Source organism: Solea solea, chromosome 8 (assembly GCF_958295425.1).
Source record: "Solea solea chromosome 8, fSolSol10.1, whole genome shotgun sequence".
In the NCBI taxonomy this organism is placed as follows: Eukaryota; Metazoa; Chordata; class Actinopteri; order Pleuronectiformes; family Soleidae; genus Solea; species Solea solea.
In genome coordinates, this window is record NC_081141.1 from 2,920,109 (window position 1) to 2,936,022 (window position 15,914).

Consider the following 15,914-nt stretch of genomic DNA (forward strand, 5'->3'; position numbering starts at 1 on the left):
GTGCCTTCTTTTTGTAGACATTTAAACTACGTGACCTTTTCCTCACAGAACTACTGCGGTGGTTCTGATGTTCCTCGAGAAAACCAATCTTTAATTGACTGCCGTGGACTCATTTCGGTCATTTTTATGCATTTAAATCACATGGGGTTTTGTCTTTCTGTAGCAAGACCATGTTCCCTGCCTGCACAGAGAAATAAATGAATCTGCTGCTGTGTTGCACACAGTTTCAGAAATTTCAGTGTTTTCATTTATTTTTGTTGCAGCTACTGCCATTGTATTGTATATTCATATATATATATATATATATATATATATATATGTGTATATATGTGTATATATGATAGATATATATATATAGAGAGAGATGTGTCCTTGCTGTGACGTATTTTGTACAATGGCCTTGAATTTGAAAAGGTCTATATAAGGGACTATAGAATGTTTCTGAAAGTGCACCAAGGACACGAGAGACTTCTTGAGTTGCTAGTACTTCACTGCCTTGCCATAATAAGTGTAGCGTTAAATACACGTCTCTCAGAACAACGACGTGTAATTGTAGTATTTTTATTTTGCACTGAATCAATTTAATCACATGTTTTTTTTGCGATTTCAGCCTGTTAAATCTGAATATTTGCTGCTTTCTTTGCTTCTCTATGACAGTAAAATGAATAATGTCTTTCAGTTTGTGGACCAAACATTTAAATGTTTCATTTTATTTTGAAGCCAGAAAACAATGGACGGGTTAATCGATTGTTGAGGTGATTAATAATTGCAGTGTCTCATTATGTCCTCCACACCTGAGCTGCACAACGCCTGTTAGTTCCGCTCTGCTGCCACACGGGGTCGCTAGTGCCCGCCAAGTGGTGCATTCATGCAGTCAAGTGGATTGTCCGGTAACAACTTTTACAGGGAATTGTTCACGGAGCGTAACGGCGTCGACATGAAACTGATTTTTAAAAAATAAAAGCTGCAAATATGTGGATTTTTCACTGGATTCATCGGCTTAAATGATTCCCTTTGTTTAAAAGTATGATAAAATAAATGTTGATGTTCCCTCCATCCTCCTCCTGCCTCCTCCTCCTCCTCCTCGCGCCTGCTGATGTGTGCCATCGCTGTACTTCTGGTCACTGCTGTGGCTTTGCTCCTTTTCTACCTCTCTCGACGCGCATTGGACGCACTGACGGCGCGTAAGCTCCACAGAACCCGCAGCCTGTTGCCGGTCTACATAACCACAGGCTCGGGCTGAAGGCTTTAGCAGAAGACTCAAACCACCTGGTGCCAAAGGGGAAGTGCAAGTGGCGGCGGAACGCTTGGCTCCGGGAGCAGATCTGTGCGCTCTGCTGCTGCTGCTGCTGCAGGAGTTGCACTCATGCAGAGAAGACTTCTGGGCGTGGATGTTTCCCGACCTTTGCAGTTGTCCACTTTTATTGATGTTCACCACACCATACACGGAGTCGGACCAGAACTGGGTCCATTCGTTCCAATTCGTTGGGCTTTAGACGTCGCACAGCTGCCAACTTCAGGACCAGCGTAAATTGGAGGATACAAAGGCGGAGGACTTTTGGATACGTTTCTTATTTAAGTGTTTTCTTTTTGAAACCGATTCCAACTCAGTGAGAACTTCTGAGGAAATGTATCGCAGCACACGCATTATAGTGTTTGAGACGGACATCTAAAGATGCTCCAGAGTTCTCCAAAGCTGCGCGTAACTTCCTTCCTTTTCCTCAATTCTTACATTTCCTTGACAAAAGTCTGCTGACCAAGTGGTTTTTTATTTTATTTTAAATTATTATTATTTCTTGACATAAATGACTGTATGAGGAAAATCTTTCTTTTTTTTCTCTGGACAAAAATGCTGCAAGTCGGATTTAGTTATTTCACTTAAGCCAATTCGGCTTCCGTCCTATTTTCTTGGGGATTTTTATTTTCCTAAAGAAAACATGTTGCAGATCCTTGCGCTTCAGTTGGCACTGTTACTTTTTGGAGGTGAGTGAAATTTAGCCATGTTTCCAATAACAGTGAATATTTGTTACCAAACAACAGGAAAATAACTATAAATAAGGAAATGAGCATTCACTTCATCAGTTAATTCTGTGTGAGAGTGCTGGTCTGCTATGATTTGAATGACTGAAATCCAATCCAAATGTATTTCTGTAGCAGATTTTTCACCTTAATACATAAAATAATGTAAACTAAAAAAAAATTAAAAACAACAACAAATTTAATATAAAACACACAATACAAGAGCAATACAAATATAAAACATAAAACTGCCAACTCTTACACATGGTTATGGTGGAAAAAGTGGGTTTTTGGCTGAGATTTAAACACCGACAGTGGTTTAATGTGTTTTAACCTGGATCCATGTGCCACAAGAAGTATTTTTTCTGCAGAACCTCAGTGAACGTGACCTGAGTGGATGTAAGATGTAAAAATGAATTCTAAAATAAATTGGGATGCCAGCACAGGTGTTTAGATACTCTCCCTTTTGCATGTTTCAGTCAGATTCCTGAGAGACAGGGCAGCCCCGGCTAACGCCAACATAGAGAGGGCATTAATTACATTCAAAGAAAGGAAAGTCTTGACCTTTTTTAGAAGAATAGATGTGCCTTGTAGTACAGTATTATACTTACATTCACTGAGAATCATTTTTGGATTATATTTGTTTAGTGTGAAATTCAAATTGACTAATTATCGCTTATCGCCTGCACTACATCCACAGCCGTAAATACTATCTGTCCTATTCTCTCCTTTTATTACCTCACAGTTTGTCAGGTTCTTAGATTAAAGTTCCACAGTCCTGCAGAGGTGAGATCCTCCTAGTTACAATCACAGCACGACAGTAACTGTGTTAAAAAACCTCCGAGTTGTCTAAACGATGCACTGTAATTGTTGGTTTCGCTGCACATGATGCGGCATCAATGGTTTTGTGCCACATGGAGAGGGAAGTACAGCATTCACGTGTGCTGCTGCTGCTCCTGTGGCTGCAGCCAGAGTGCACAGATCTGAGGGCAGCTGGTGGTCCAGCTGATGAATCCCTCTTGGCTTTAATCCAGAATGTTGTAGTTGCTAAAAGTGTCCTGTTAGATAATATCAGACTCAAGCATCCATCCAAAAATAGGATGTTGAAATTAAACAGCCATTTTTACCACTGCAAATAATGATTTTTAAGGATAACAGACGCATTTTATAATTTTTTTAAAGAAAAGCCTTCAGCCTATTAACACACTTTTATAAAATCTATAATTAAAATGCCATATTTTTCCACATCTGACATCTCCCATGTATGTACGGACAGATGATGCCTTGGTGTCAGTGCTGACTCATTGGCTTGAAGTGTCAGTAATGATGTTTTGCCATAAGCCGAGACCTTTCTCACTCACAACACAGTCGGATCCTAATTGGGCATTGTGCGTCATAAAGCAACAAGACGCGGCTCCTCACTGTGAACAGTGATGGAAATTGATAACGCACTCCAGGAAATGAGAAGCTCAGGCCCAATGCTTGAGAAATGCCTGCGCAGCATATTGGAGCCATAATTAGGGAGTGAAATATTGTGGTTCTCTGTTGTGACTGTGTTTAGGGAACTGTTACTGGGCTCCAGACAGACCTGCACAATGGATTTTTAGATAATGTTCCTGCTCCCAATTCTAGCTACTAGTTGTCCTCTACAGGAAAGCAACGACAAATCCCAGCACATTAGAGCTAGTCAGAGTAATGCAGGGTTCTCGGCATGTTCATCCATGAGCTTTGAAGAGAAACGGCTAAGGAGTTGTGTTCAATATTGTGTATTGTGTATCAATCTTCCCTTATTATTTTTGTTTTTCGGCCGCGTAGCTCGTCTTGGCTTCAGTCGTTTTGAGAAGAACCCCTGCGAGATGTTCATCGCCCTCATGTCTTTGCGAATAAAGTGTGTACCATGTTGTCCATAATAGCATTCTGACAACGATGGAATTAGATTTGTGTCAGTATTTTCAAACACTTTTTAAGAAGCAAAAAAAATATCGATTTAGTCATTAAAAAACGTATTTTATTGCTTGAATATACACTTTGCGCCATGGTTTTTTGTTTGTGGGTGGGCCTTAGGGAGCTGCCTGCTGATTGGCTAGAGGTTTGGAGTGACAGCTCAATGGACCGGAAGTGGTCACAGGCTTGGAGTCGTTGTCCGTCTGGATCTCGTTCCCCAAGTTTCCCCCGTCAACAACTGACAAAATAAATGTAAATATCGAACTGTCAGATTATGAAAGTTAGATACTTTCAATTATTTCGTCGGATGTCCAACCTTAGCTTCCTAAGGCCCGCCCACAAGCAAAAAACCACCACAAATCACAGAGCACAAAGAACGAGTGTATTTTCAAACTTTCAAACTAAGCTTCTTAAAAAGCGTTTGAAAATATTGACACAAATCAATTCCATAGACGAGCGGCTGTAAACTCCGCAATGTGGAGGGAGGCAAAAAATACTTAATTCCTGTCTTCTGATATCTTTTATTTGTCATTTTTCAGTTTGTCGATGGAAAGCCGAAAAACTTTCCACACATCGCTTTTTAGATGGTCAGGAGTGGGGATCTCTGTGGGTGTGTTACCGCCGCCTGAATGTGAGATTGTTGCGATTCAGAAAACTTTAGTGTTCTGCGAGGGTCTGCGTGAGCAAAGCATTTGGTTTTTCACACGCGGATAAGCAGAGGAAAGAGGACCGGGCTCGAGCATTCAATTATTATTGTTTTTTTTTAAAAATAGTCAAATTATATTCATCTCCCAAATTTCCTTCCAATTCAATGTGCATCCAATGTTATCACTTCTGAATCTACGAGGTTTGCTGTGATGAGACACGTCGCTGGGACTCCTGAGAGGAATATCCAATCTCCCCCCCCTTTCTTATCCTTTAGCTTAACATGATCCAAAGGGGGGATCACGCAAGGATAGTCCTCCGTCTACATGTTTAAGCAGTAAGCACACAGTCTGTACTGTCTGTCCCCCTCATGCCTCTTTATCCCCGTCACTGAGTGTGTCTTGTTCTGCAAGCTTTGCTTTATTTTGCCGGCGTGACGCTAACATTGTTTTAACCACGCGGAGATTCTCATGCTCTACCCCGCCCCCCCCCACTGACGAGTTTGGATCCCGAACCGTCTTCATAATGATCCACTGCACTTCAGTACTGGTGGTGGCACACATCCAGTTTTCAATCCTTTGCCTCTGGCGCTCCTTTAAGCCTTGAAATTCATGTCCTTCAGCAAGTGAGGACCGAGAAATTACGAGAGGGAGAGGTCACACAGTGCCCAGAAATGTGTTTTTAAAAAAATAAACGTGTGTCAAAAAGGAAAACGATCCAATCCAAACCAGTTTATTTATAAAGCACATTTATAAAACAACAGGAATCTGGTCTGTAAGGCACTGGGAGACTAATTGAGGGAGGCCAGAATAGTGGACATGCGCTTGTTAAAAAGCGAGCGACAGCATTCTGGACAAGGCTGAAGGCGGGAAAGGGAGGCCTGGCTAGTCTAGACGGGTCGTTATTAATTAATTAATAATTGTCATTATGTAATCCGCCATAGTTCATAGATTAGTTTCTTATCAAACAATTTCTAAATCAAATTAGTCCAACGGCAGAATATTAATCTGACAGATAACAAACGTACGCGACTCCAAATTTACACTGTTTTTGTCGAAATTTAAAAGGAAAATCTCCACTAAGCCAAGAAGCTTTCCTTCATCAACACTCCAGTGGATCTGAGAACTACCCGGTTCTTAATTCCGCTCTAGCCTGCGACATCATCAGTAATACTTGTACCAGGGAGCATATGGTCATTAAAATGTAATGAGCTTGCATTGTATAAAGACCTGTAATGCCATGTTAACTCAGTCCTGGTGTTTATTTATGTGTCAGAGAACACGGGTAGCCGTGGTTTTCTTTGATCGCGCCGCTGCGAGGCACGTCCGAGATTTGTGACATTTCGGTGGTTTCTCCTCACAGAAGGAGAACAGTGTTATGAAATTAGCCACCTTCACAAAAACGTTTAATGCTATATGTGTCACATTGTGCACTCTTTGTTTAATGGCCGTTTTATGAAACACACCGAGTAGGTGGACTCATTTAAATCCCTTGTACGGCTCCCCCATACACATTACATCTAAAGTGTGTGTGGGAGGCACACACAGCGTTCCAATCAGCGAGTTAAAAAAAGGGCTTTTTGCCCCCATAAATTCATATATCATCCGTATAATGTTCTGTTATATTTCCACAAAGCCCATCTGCCTCGTCTTAATTGGCTTTTTATAACTGTCATGATCTCACAGTCAATTTAATCAAATTTCATGATTGGGGAAGGTGAATAGAGGAAATCCGTGCAAAAGCTTTGAAGGGAGGGGCTGCGAATATGTGTGTGTGTGTGTGTGTGTGTGTGAGGTGGTCATTGTAATAATTGACAAATGTGCTGATGCAGTGTTTTTGATATTCCCTCATCATCAGACAATACTCGTGTCTGTGTGGAGGAGCTGCTCCTCATAAATCTGCCGGGCGGTTTGCAGCCAGACTGTCTGCAGACTCGGGGGGGGGGGGGGGGGGGGGATAACGCCTCGACACTGCCAGTTCACTACAGACTGTTAAAGCCGAGCCGTACACGGATGCACAGAAATGAGTTCATAAACTCAGATGACATTATTAGCTAATTTAAAAAAAATGCAATATGTGTCTCTCAGACTTTTCCCATTTTTAGCCATTTTGGATGCCCAGTATAAAATCTTGTTTTTTTTAAGTCAGAAGAAGGAAAACAATAGCTGTAAAAACCAAAATAAAAGGGTTCACTTGACATCATAGTAAAATAATATAAGTTGTTGTAAGTTGAGTCCATCCATTCCACTGTAAATCAAACTAAATAATGTTAATTAGTCCAAATTAGTATTTTTAAGTTAATATGAGGCATAACTCTGCATTTGTTAACATTAATAAAATGTCGGCTGTATTATGGGCTGGATGACAGTTTGTTTTAATGGGGGGGGCAGGGCTGGTTCCTGAGACTGACAGTAGAGGTGGTGTGAAGTTTTAGTCTGGATGGACCGCAGCCAGAGGGAAGGGTCTCAAAGAGACGATGTCCGGTGTGAGAGGGGTCAGTCATGATAGTACCTGCACGCCTCAGGGTCCTGGAGGTGCTCAGGTCATGGAGAGAGATGGGAGCTTGCAGCTGGATGATACCAGGCAGGTTGAACTTCTTCAGCTGCCTCAGGAAGTTCATCCTCTGCTGTCCCTTTTTTGATGAGGGAGCTGATGTTCAGCTTCTATTTGAGACACCTTTCACTGTCCAATGTCCAATCATTCCACAGATTGCGACAGAAAAGAAATAAAGTCAGGGGTGTTGTTGCCCGGATGACCGAGAGCTCTTCTCTGGTGAGAGAGCGACTTCTAGGTTGACAAAAAAACATTAAAGCGCTACCAGGTGCTATCACTGATGGAAAAGCAAAATAGAGCCGTGCCATACCATGCCAGAACTGTTTTGTACAACTTGTTAAATTGCGACTAAAACGTTTGTTGAACAGGACGTTTGGTGCTGCAGCATTTACAGTTAAACGGCGGCGTTTACCCTCTTTGGTCCCCACTAAACTGTGAATGTGTGAATTAGTCCTCATGGAGAACAAAACTTAATTTCATTGAATTGTAAGGCTAAGATTTGAGTCGTGGTTCGGTGAAGGTTGGGGATAGGGCTTTGTTTAAGGTGTCCAACTCGCCATTTCCGAGCAGAGAATGTTGCTGATGTTGTTAAACTCAGTCAGTCATGTGTTAGTAACACATTTTCTTGTGGCGTGACAAAGTCAGTAATGATATTTTTATGGCTTTACACGGATTTTAAGTGTGAACCGGTCACGTTTTCCTTATGATTAACAGCACGTCGTGTCTTATGAGTAAATACAGTCATTTGTCATTTAAATGCAAATGTCAGTGACCATAATCTTGCAATAAAAGTAAAACTATACAGAAGGGCACTGAGCTGCGCTGAAAGAAAAAGGCATTTCAATGTTTGCTGAAAGTTTAATGTGTCACAGTAGCTGGCGTCATGATAGACAGCCACCGGTCATTAAAGTCATTGTGATTCATCCTCCGGGGACCACAAACATCGCTATTAAATATTACTGTAACACATTAAAGGGTTCATTAGATCGGTAATTCTACAATAACCTTTCAGCGTAATGTAAATCAAGTGATCTGAAAGAGAGCGAACAACACTCCCACACCATCACTTTGTTCTGTTCTGTAGAGCTTTCTTTAGGGGAATGACGGCTCTTTCAGATCTAATAACATACACTGGAGAGTCACGTAATAAATGTAAAGATTTAAAAAAGAGAGTTGGACATTAAAGGCTGTAAAATGAATGTTGATATCAACAGAGATTGAGAGATTGCTTCATTTCATTTGAAGAATTGTCCACAGAGCAGCGAAAGAAAAAAACATTTTTGCTTAAAACCATAAATGCCTACTTCATGATAGTGCTCGAGGTAAAGACAAGGATTTTGTCTTTTACGGGAGTCGCCCTCTGGACTCTGGTGTCTAAATAATATATGCTTTGATCGAGGGACTGCTGCTCTCCTTATTGACCGAGAAAATGGAGAAAGTTTTTCACTTTTCTGCACTTTGTTGAGCCTCTTATGACCATTATTTAGATTTTATGGCTGTAGAATTGTCAAATAATGTTCGATGTGTGAGTTCTTCCAAGATAACTTTCGCCTTCGATATCTGGCAGTTATTCAACCGTTTAGGAACATGCTCCTGAGAAGCTGACGTCACAAATGTGTGAATCTTGTCTGTGATTGGATGGTCCTGAGGGGCTACCGTAATGACACGTATATGGGTGCAAAGCTCTATTTCTCTGCTTTCCGGTATCCATCCATCCGTCTTCTACCGCTTTATTGTGAGTCAATCTCAGCTGACATAGGGCGAAAGGCGGGGTCACACCCTGCACAGATCGCTAGATATCACAAACAAGAATTATTTCATGACGATAACGAGACGGTGACGAGATTATTGTGCCTGTAATCTGTCAATTAAAACCTAAAAAAATTGTGGTTCAAGATGGGTCGGGTGGGTTGCCGACATCGCCGCCGACCCCTGGTGCCCGATTTACGTGGGCCGCTTAACGCCCTGGCGACGCAACGCGGTTGGGGCACACTGAGGACAGTCGCACCGGGGACAGAGGGACCCCGTCCCCCGGGTCCACCGACAGCCCCCGGCAAGGTCCGGGTGGGGGGGTCGCTGTAAAGCAGACGGCCAGAGCCGCCTTCCACCTTTGCCCCGAGCCTTTCCAATTTCCGAGGAAATTTCATTTTCACAACTTATGTGTGACACTCTTGTATGATGAAGTAGGGCATCAAATTATGAAAAAAACATTGAAATATGTTGGAAAAAAAGTTGAAAAGTTGAAATAGGGAGATAAAAGTTTTCTGGCCAACAGCAATCCCCATTACTTATTGACCTAAATGAATTTGTTAATAGACTATACTTCTTTTTTTTAACTCAAACTAGACTAAAACCTTTTTTATTTTTTGTCGACTAAAACAGTCCAAAAGACTAAGACTAAATATAAAATGGCTGCCAAGTGTGTCACATCACTTTGGAAATGATGTGTTTGTAACAAAGAAATGGACAGTTTAAAAGTATTAACCCAGTAATATTGATTCATGTATTCACAGAAGCTGGCTTACAAGACTTACAATTTAACATTTGAAGTTGCTTCTGCCTTTATGTTTCTCAGTCTGTAAAAGCATGTGGTTTTAAAGGTTCTATATCAATGTTTTATTACAACAGTACCAATCAATTGTCATCAACATTTAGAAACAAAAGTAGCCAAATTACAAGCATTAAAACTTAACAAACATTCCATTATTTGTGCATCAGAAGTATGAGTTTAAAAAGACATCTCACCAAATGTAGATTTTCTTAAACTATCATAACACGGGCAATGAGAAGGATAAGGTTCATCCTAGTTCAAACAACCACTTAAGACACTTAACAATGTATTGTCATTGTACAGGCAAATACAGTTATTTTTTATTTTTATTTATAAGTTATTTAAAAGGTATTTTCATTGTTTCACCGTCATGCGGTATTAGAAAAAAACACCAGATTAAGAAATGGATTATGTTTCCACGACGTCACCACATTAATAAAATGTCATTAGTCTGCGCGTTGAGGCTTCCTCTGGAAACAAAAGCTGCTAAGTGAGCATCTCGCAGTGTTATATTTTTATGCAGTAATGCGGGATTTTGCATTAAGGCTCAAACAACGTGACTTTTTTTTGGCGACTATTTTGTCCCTTAAGCACAAATCTGTGGGTAAAAAATAACAAACATTAAATATTCAACATGGAATTCACAGCCTCTAGAAAATCATTTTTGTCTCACAGGTAGTGCGCGCACGTTTTTTCCCTTCAGTTGTGACAGAGTGTCTTTTGTGCTGTTCTTCATCCAGACTTTGCTTTCTTCGCGTCTTCCGAGATGAATCCATAACTCAAATGCATCTTTGAGTTAAGTAATCACAGGCAGGTGCCGGGACAAAAGGCGGTTTACTGCGCCTGTGAGCGGGGAGCACTCGGTTGTGTGCGGAACTGTCACCGTCTATCAGAGGCATCTGAGCTTAGTGCATTAGGGGCAATGATCTGACAGGTACATATTGCCAGGGCCCATTGACTTCTTTGTGGCGTGGCTGATTGATTGTTGAGACTATGCTAAAATTTGACAGTCATTATGTGGAGACGACAATGGCGCGCCGCTTTAGGATTCACAGCGGTGCGTTCCTTCCTGCAGCAGTACAGATGAGTTTCCCTCTGCTCCTGAATAATCACTATTGTCTGCTGTTAGTTGGAAACAAGGCCCAAGAGTTTGTCGTGCCCTCTCATCTGTGACAGGAAACCAATGTGCAGCCGCATAAAGAATGAATTACGGTCGACGTACAAAAGGTGCATCTGACACGGCACATTTTATAATGTAAACAAAGAGTATTAGTGTAATACAGAACTCTTTTGCATATACATATACAACATTAAATTAATATATTTACTGTCAGCGAAGCAGCTCTGGGTTCGACTTAAGCTTCACATCACATAGCAGACATTGTGTTACAGACAATGCTTCTTTTTTTTAATCTTTTATTTATTTATTGAAAGTTGTTGCAGCACAATGTTGCAAGCAACTCTGAACTTCACTTACAGGTTTTTATGGTGCTGCAACAAAACGATTATTTTGAAATTATTAATCGGATAAAATTAACTTACTATGGACATACAGTGAATCTCCTTCACCCATCGCTCCAACGCGCCTCCTCTTCAGCTGGTGCACATTTTGCACCTGACGCTGTTCTTTGGAAAGTGCTCCCATACTTTTGACGACTTGTTCTCCGCCATTTTTCAAATGCTTCTCCCACACTCGCGTCAGATGAGCTACACAAGGCGTGGCATTGGTTCTCTTCTTCTTCTTCTTCTTCTTCTTCTTCTTCTTCTACGGCGGTCGGCATCCAGCTGAATGGCGCTTACTTCCACAGCTTTGGTTAGCTTACTGCCCCACATTAGGGGGTAGCCACTGTACACGTAATAACATAGACCCAACTGATCGATTATTAAATTAGTGGCCAACTATTTAAATCACGGGTGTCAAACATACGGCCCGAGGGCCAGAACCGGCCCACCACAGGGTACAATCCGGCCCCCCAGGTGAATTTGTTATGAATTAGAATCTAATTGTAATGCGAAATGCTATATTTTTCACTTCCAGATAACCTGTGACTAAATGTTTGTGCCTTTTCGATCCACTGTGATCTGTAGGTTGTAATGCACATGTGTAAATAGTAAATTTAGGCATAATATTTCTGAAATTGCACTTATTTTCCTTATGATATGCCATGTTTTGTAAAAAAAGATACTTCATTGAATGTAAAACAAAAGGGAAAAACTTGGTAGTTTATTGGTTATTATGCAATTATTTTACTGTTCCAGCCCACTTGAGTTAGAATTGTGCTTTATGTGGCCCCTGAACTATAATGACTTTGACACCACTGGTTTAAATGATCGATTAGTTGGGTCTACGTTATTACATATACACAATTAACACGTATGTGGTATCAAACACACACAGATGTGTCTTCAAAGACATTTCTGGTCACACTTTCTTTTAAATAAAGCGTATTAGGTGTGAAAACAAAATGCTGTGATTCTCTGTAGATTTCCGGATGTAGCCGCTGCAAAAGTCTGCGGTCACCAGCAGCTTTGTCAAAGTCGTTTTTCCTTGGCATTTGCTCTGGAATGCAGTTTTAAGCGAACCAGAGTCACACTAAATACTTGACACTTTAACCTGTAGAAGCACTTTTTTAATGAATTTAATGTAATGGTGTAAGACTTTTGCACAATACTGTAAACTGGCAGACCTCTTGTTAATTTCACTGTACGCCGCCGAGTGGTTCAGAGCATATTGGCACTCGTTGCGCGCCAAGCATGAACTGCTTGTATGGCAGATTAGAATAAACGAATGTAGGTTATGGCATAAGGAAACAAATTATTAGACTTAAGTGGTGATCCAGATTTGGGTTATCAATTGTTAAATGTCTGGTACTGACGTTCGACACAAACACCTTGAAAATAATCTTTTATTAATTTTCGTGTCGTGAAGTGCGCTTTGACCGTCGGACGCATGGTACTCGGTGTAATTGGACTGCCAGTACAAGTGTGTGTCCACAATCAGTCCTGACACAGTCACCGGTTTCTAATCAGTGTGAAAGTAATGGCCACCTCGGAGAACAATCAGTGTACACGGTAGTTTGGCAGGAGTGGCTCAAGCCTAATGAACTCCTTTGAGTGAACTCACTGAGCACAAACGTACATTTGTGAAATTAAGAAATTAAATTTCTGCATCTACAATGCGTTTTTCCAGATATCTTGTTTTTTTTCTTTCAGCTTTAGCGAAGACGTGCTCATGCTGTCCTGCCGCCCTTGCTGCTCACCAGTCCTCATTTTATTTGGCAGCCCCCGGCTGTTCAGGCTGCTTTGTTTGTCTTGTTGGTCGGGGACAGTGCACTAGCTTGAGTGAGGATTGGATTTTTGACCAGCGTTCACTCACAATTCAAACCGTGTGGCAATCGTGAGTCGCTGGCCCCGTGGTGCTCCGTTCTGTTAGCACATCCCGCCACAGCTCGTCCTCAACCACTATCTGCTCCCGCAGATTCTCCTCTTTAACCCGGAGGCCTTTCATTTCACATAAATTGGAAAGAGTCGCACCAAGCCGTACAGAATGACCCTCGTTGATAACGAAGGATTAGCCTAAAATACTATTTCAGTTTCATTCAAATTGGGAATAAAGCTGTATCTGGACGTTATGGCAGCTGTGAATGATTTTCACCTGCGTTCACCTGATTAGTTTCACTATAACAACAGCTCTTCATGGATGGCAATGGCCGGTGGTTGGTTTCTTGCTCAGTCTCAGTCACAGTGGCGGCAAGAATGACTGGATGTGTTGCAGAAGAATTTGGTATAGAAAGGATTAGGATTCAGAATCTACGCACTGCAGCTTTAAGTGACAATGAAGAGAGGGGTTTCTCAGTGATGTGGAGAAATAATTATTTGTGTACTAACAGCAGACGCCAGCTGTCCTCAAAAATCCTCGCTCTGATCCACTGAGCACGAGGCCGTGATATGATTCGCTCAGAGGGCATTCCCGCGTATCAGTGTGAGATAAGTGCAAACAAGCAGTTGGCAATTGTGTCTTTGTCCTGCTGGGCTGCATTCCATTACTGTTCTGCTCTTGCTTCATGCTGTTTACTTTCCCTGAGCATATTAAGAATTGTAATGTGAATGCCCGCAAAATGAAAAGAGTGTGGATGTCTGTGCTCCGTCGTTAATGGCACAGGCTGAATGTAGAATGGCCAATTTAGCCTGGGAATGAGTAAAGTGCTTTTTCAGACTTGCCCATGTGAAGGATTTCTGTCTGGTGCACTAACAACATACATATCGGCAGTTTATATATATATATGTATGTGTGTGTATATGTATATATATGTGTGTGTATATGTATATATGTATGTGTGTATATGTGTATATGTGTATATATGTATGTGTATGTATGTATGTATGTGTATATATGTGTATGTATGTATGTATGTGTATATATGTATATATGTGTATGTATGTGTGTGTGGATGTATATGTATATATGTATATGTACATATATATGTATGTGTATATATGTATATGTATATGTGTGTATATATATATATATTTATGTATGTATGTATATATATATGTATGTATGTGTGTATATATATATGTATGTATATGTATATATAGTATGTACTCGGCAAAAGCTCAGAGAAAAATGTATATATAGATGAAGGACTTTCTTGTGTTATATTTATTTAAATCAGGGGTGTCAAACTCATTTTACAGCACGATTTGATCTCAAGTAGGCCAAACCAGAAAAATAATAGCATAATAACCTATGAACAACACTTATTTTAAATTTAATGAGTCTCTTTTACAAAACGTGTTGAGAAAAACAACAATTGTGCAATTTCAAAAATATTGTGGCTTAATTTACCGTTTACACTGGGGCTGAAACAATTACTCGAATTAATTGATTATTAAATCAATTGTTTTTTTCAGCTTCTTAAATGTGAATACTTTCTGGTTTTCTTTGCTCCATATAACAAAGAAATCATTAAAAATCCGAATTTCTCGGACGACAAGACGAGACATTTGAGAACATCGTCCTTTCCAGGTCTGAGAAGCACTGATCAACATTTTCTGACATTTTATGGACCAAACTATGGACTAGATCGATAAAAAAGTCGACGGATGAATCGATTATGAAAATAAACGTTAGTTGCAGCCCTAGTTTACACGTCACACTGGATCTGAAAAATGTAGTATATCACACTGTGAAATTTTAACAAATTCATCCTGTGGGCCGGATTGGACCCTCTGGTGGGCCGGTTCTGGCCCACGGGCATTAAGTTTGACACCGCTGATCTAAATCTTTCAGTATTCTGATTTTCGTCTGAATCTGTCGGGGAATATTTTGTGACCTGACGTGCGGAGGAGAGAGAGGAGGGCTGATGTGTGGGCGAGGAGCCATGAGTGAATGAAGACGGATGAGAAGTGAAGAATGCCTCGACGGTGTTGATATTGCACAGTAAACCTGACACTGGGTTCACGTCACAGTCTCGCACAAAAGCATACAACGTACATAAAACCTGAAAGCAAAGGATCAAGGAGAATTCTATCCATTATTTGATAAGAGATCTGGAGTCGCATGCACTTTCACTGAGGAAACTGGGAAGTGGATTTGGGATTTATTTCTCTCCATGTTGTAAGAAGTAGAGCAAGGCTGTAAGAACTGCTGATAGTAGTGAGTTAATCTTATTATTGGCAATGGTACGTATGACCAAACTAAGGCTGCAACAATGAATCTATTACTAAATGAATCAGCAACAGTTTTAATAATCCTTAATCAGGTTTTAGAACACTTTCTCCTATCGTTCATCTTCTTAAATGTGAAGTATTTCTCGTTCCTTTGCTCCTTGTAACACAAAATCATTTAAAACGGAATAAAGTTGCTCACTGATCAACTGATTCTGACATTTTTGGACCGAGCAAATAATTTGATGAATTGAGAATTCATCAATTCATGGTTAACACCCAAATTAAAAGGCTATTTGAATTGTTTAGATTTTAATTTTCAGCCAAGCAGCAGTGTGGTTATTAGTTTATAAGGAGAGACATCAAGCAGCGACGGAAAGTAGCAGCACTGGGTATGTAAAAGTCATTAACCAGTTTATTAGCACAATCCTTGTTGTTTAAACCCCCCGGGGGAAAACAAAATAACTGCCTTTGACACAGGGAACAAATCATGTTTTGTCTTAACCCCGCAGGCGTTAATATAGAACCATTT

The 15,914-nt window shown here is 40.6% G+C and overlaps 1 protein-coding gene across 3 annotated transcripts in view; it reads left to right on the forward strand.

Annotated features, from left to right (window-relative positions):
• si:dkeyp-14d3.1 (transmembrane protein 132C) overlaps nucleotides 1–15,914 on the forward strand; it is a 140,589-nt gene that overhangs the window by 3,426 nt on the left and 121,249 nt on the right. The window contains exon 1 of one of the 3 annotated variants that reach the window (XM_058637254.1): nucleotides 1,112–1,983. The exons of the other annotated variants lie outside the window; for them this stretch is intronic. Within the exon in view, the coding sequence (XP_058493237.1) occupies nucleotides 1,938–1,983 (46 nt within the window). The 5' untranslated portion in view covers nucleotides 1,112–1,937. Of the gene's footprint in view, nucleotides 1–1,111; nucleotides 1,984–15,914 lie in introns of those variants that run through there. 3 annotated transcript variants of the gene reach the window in all.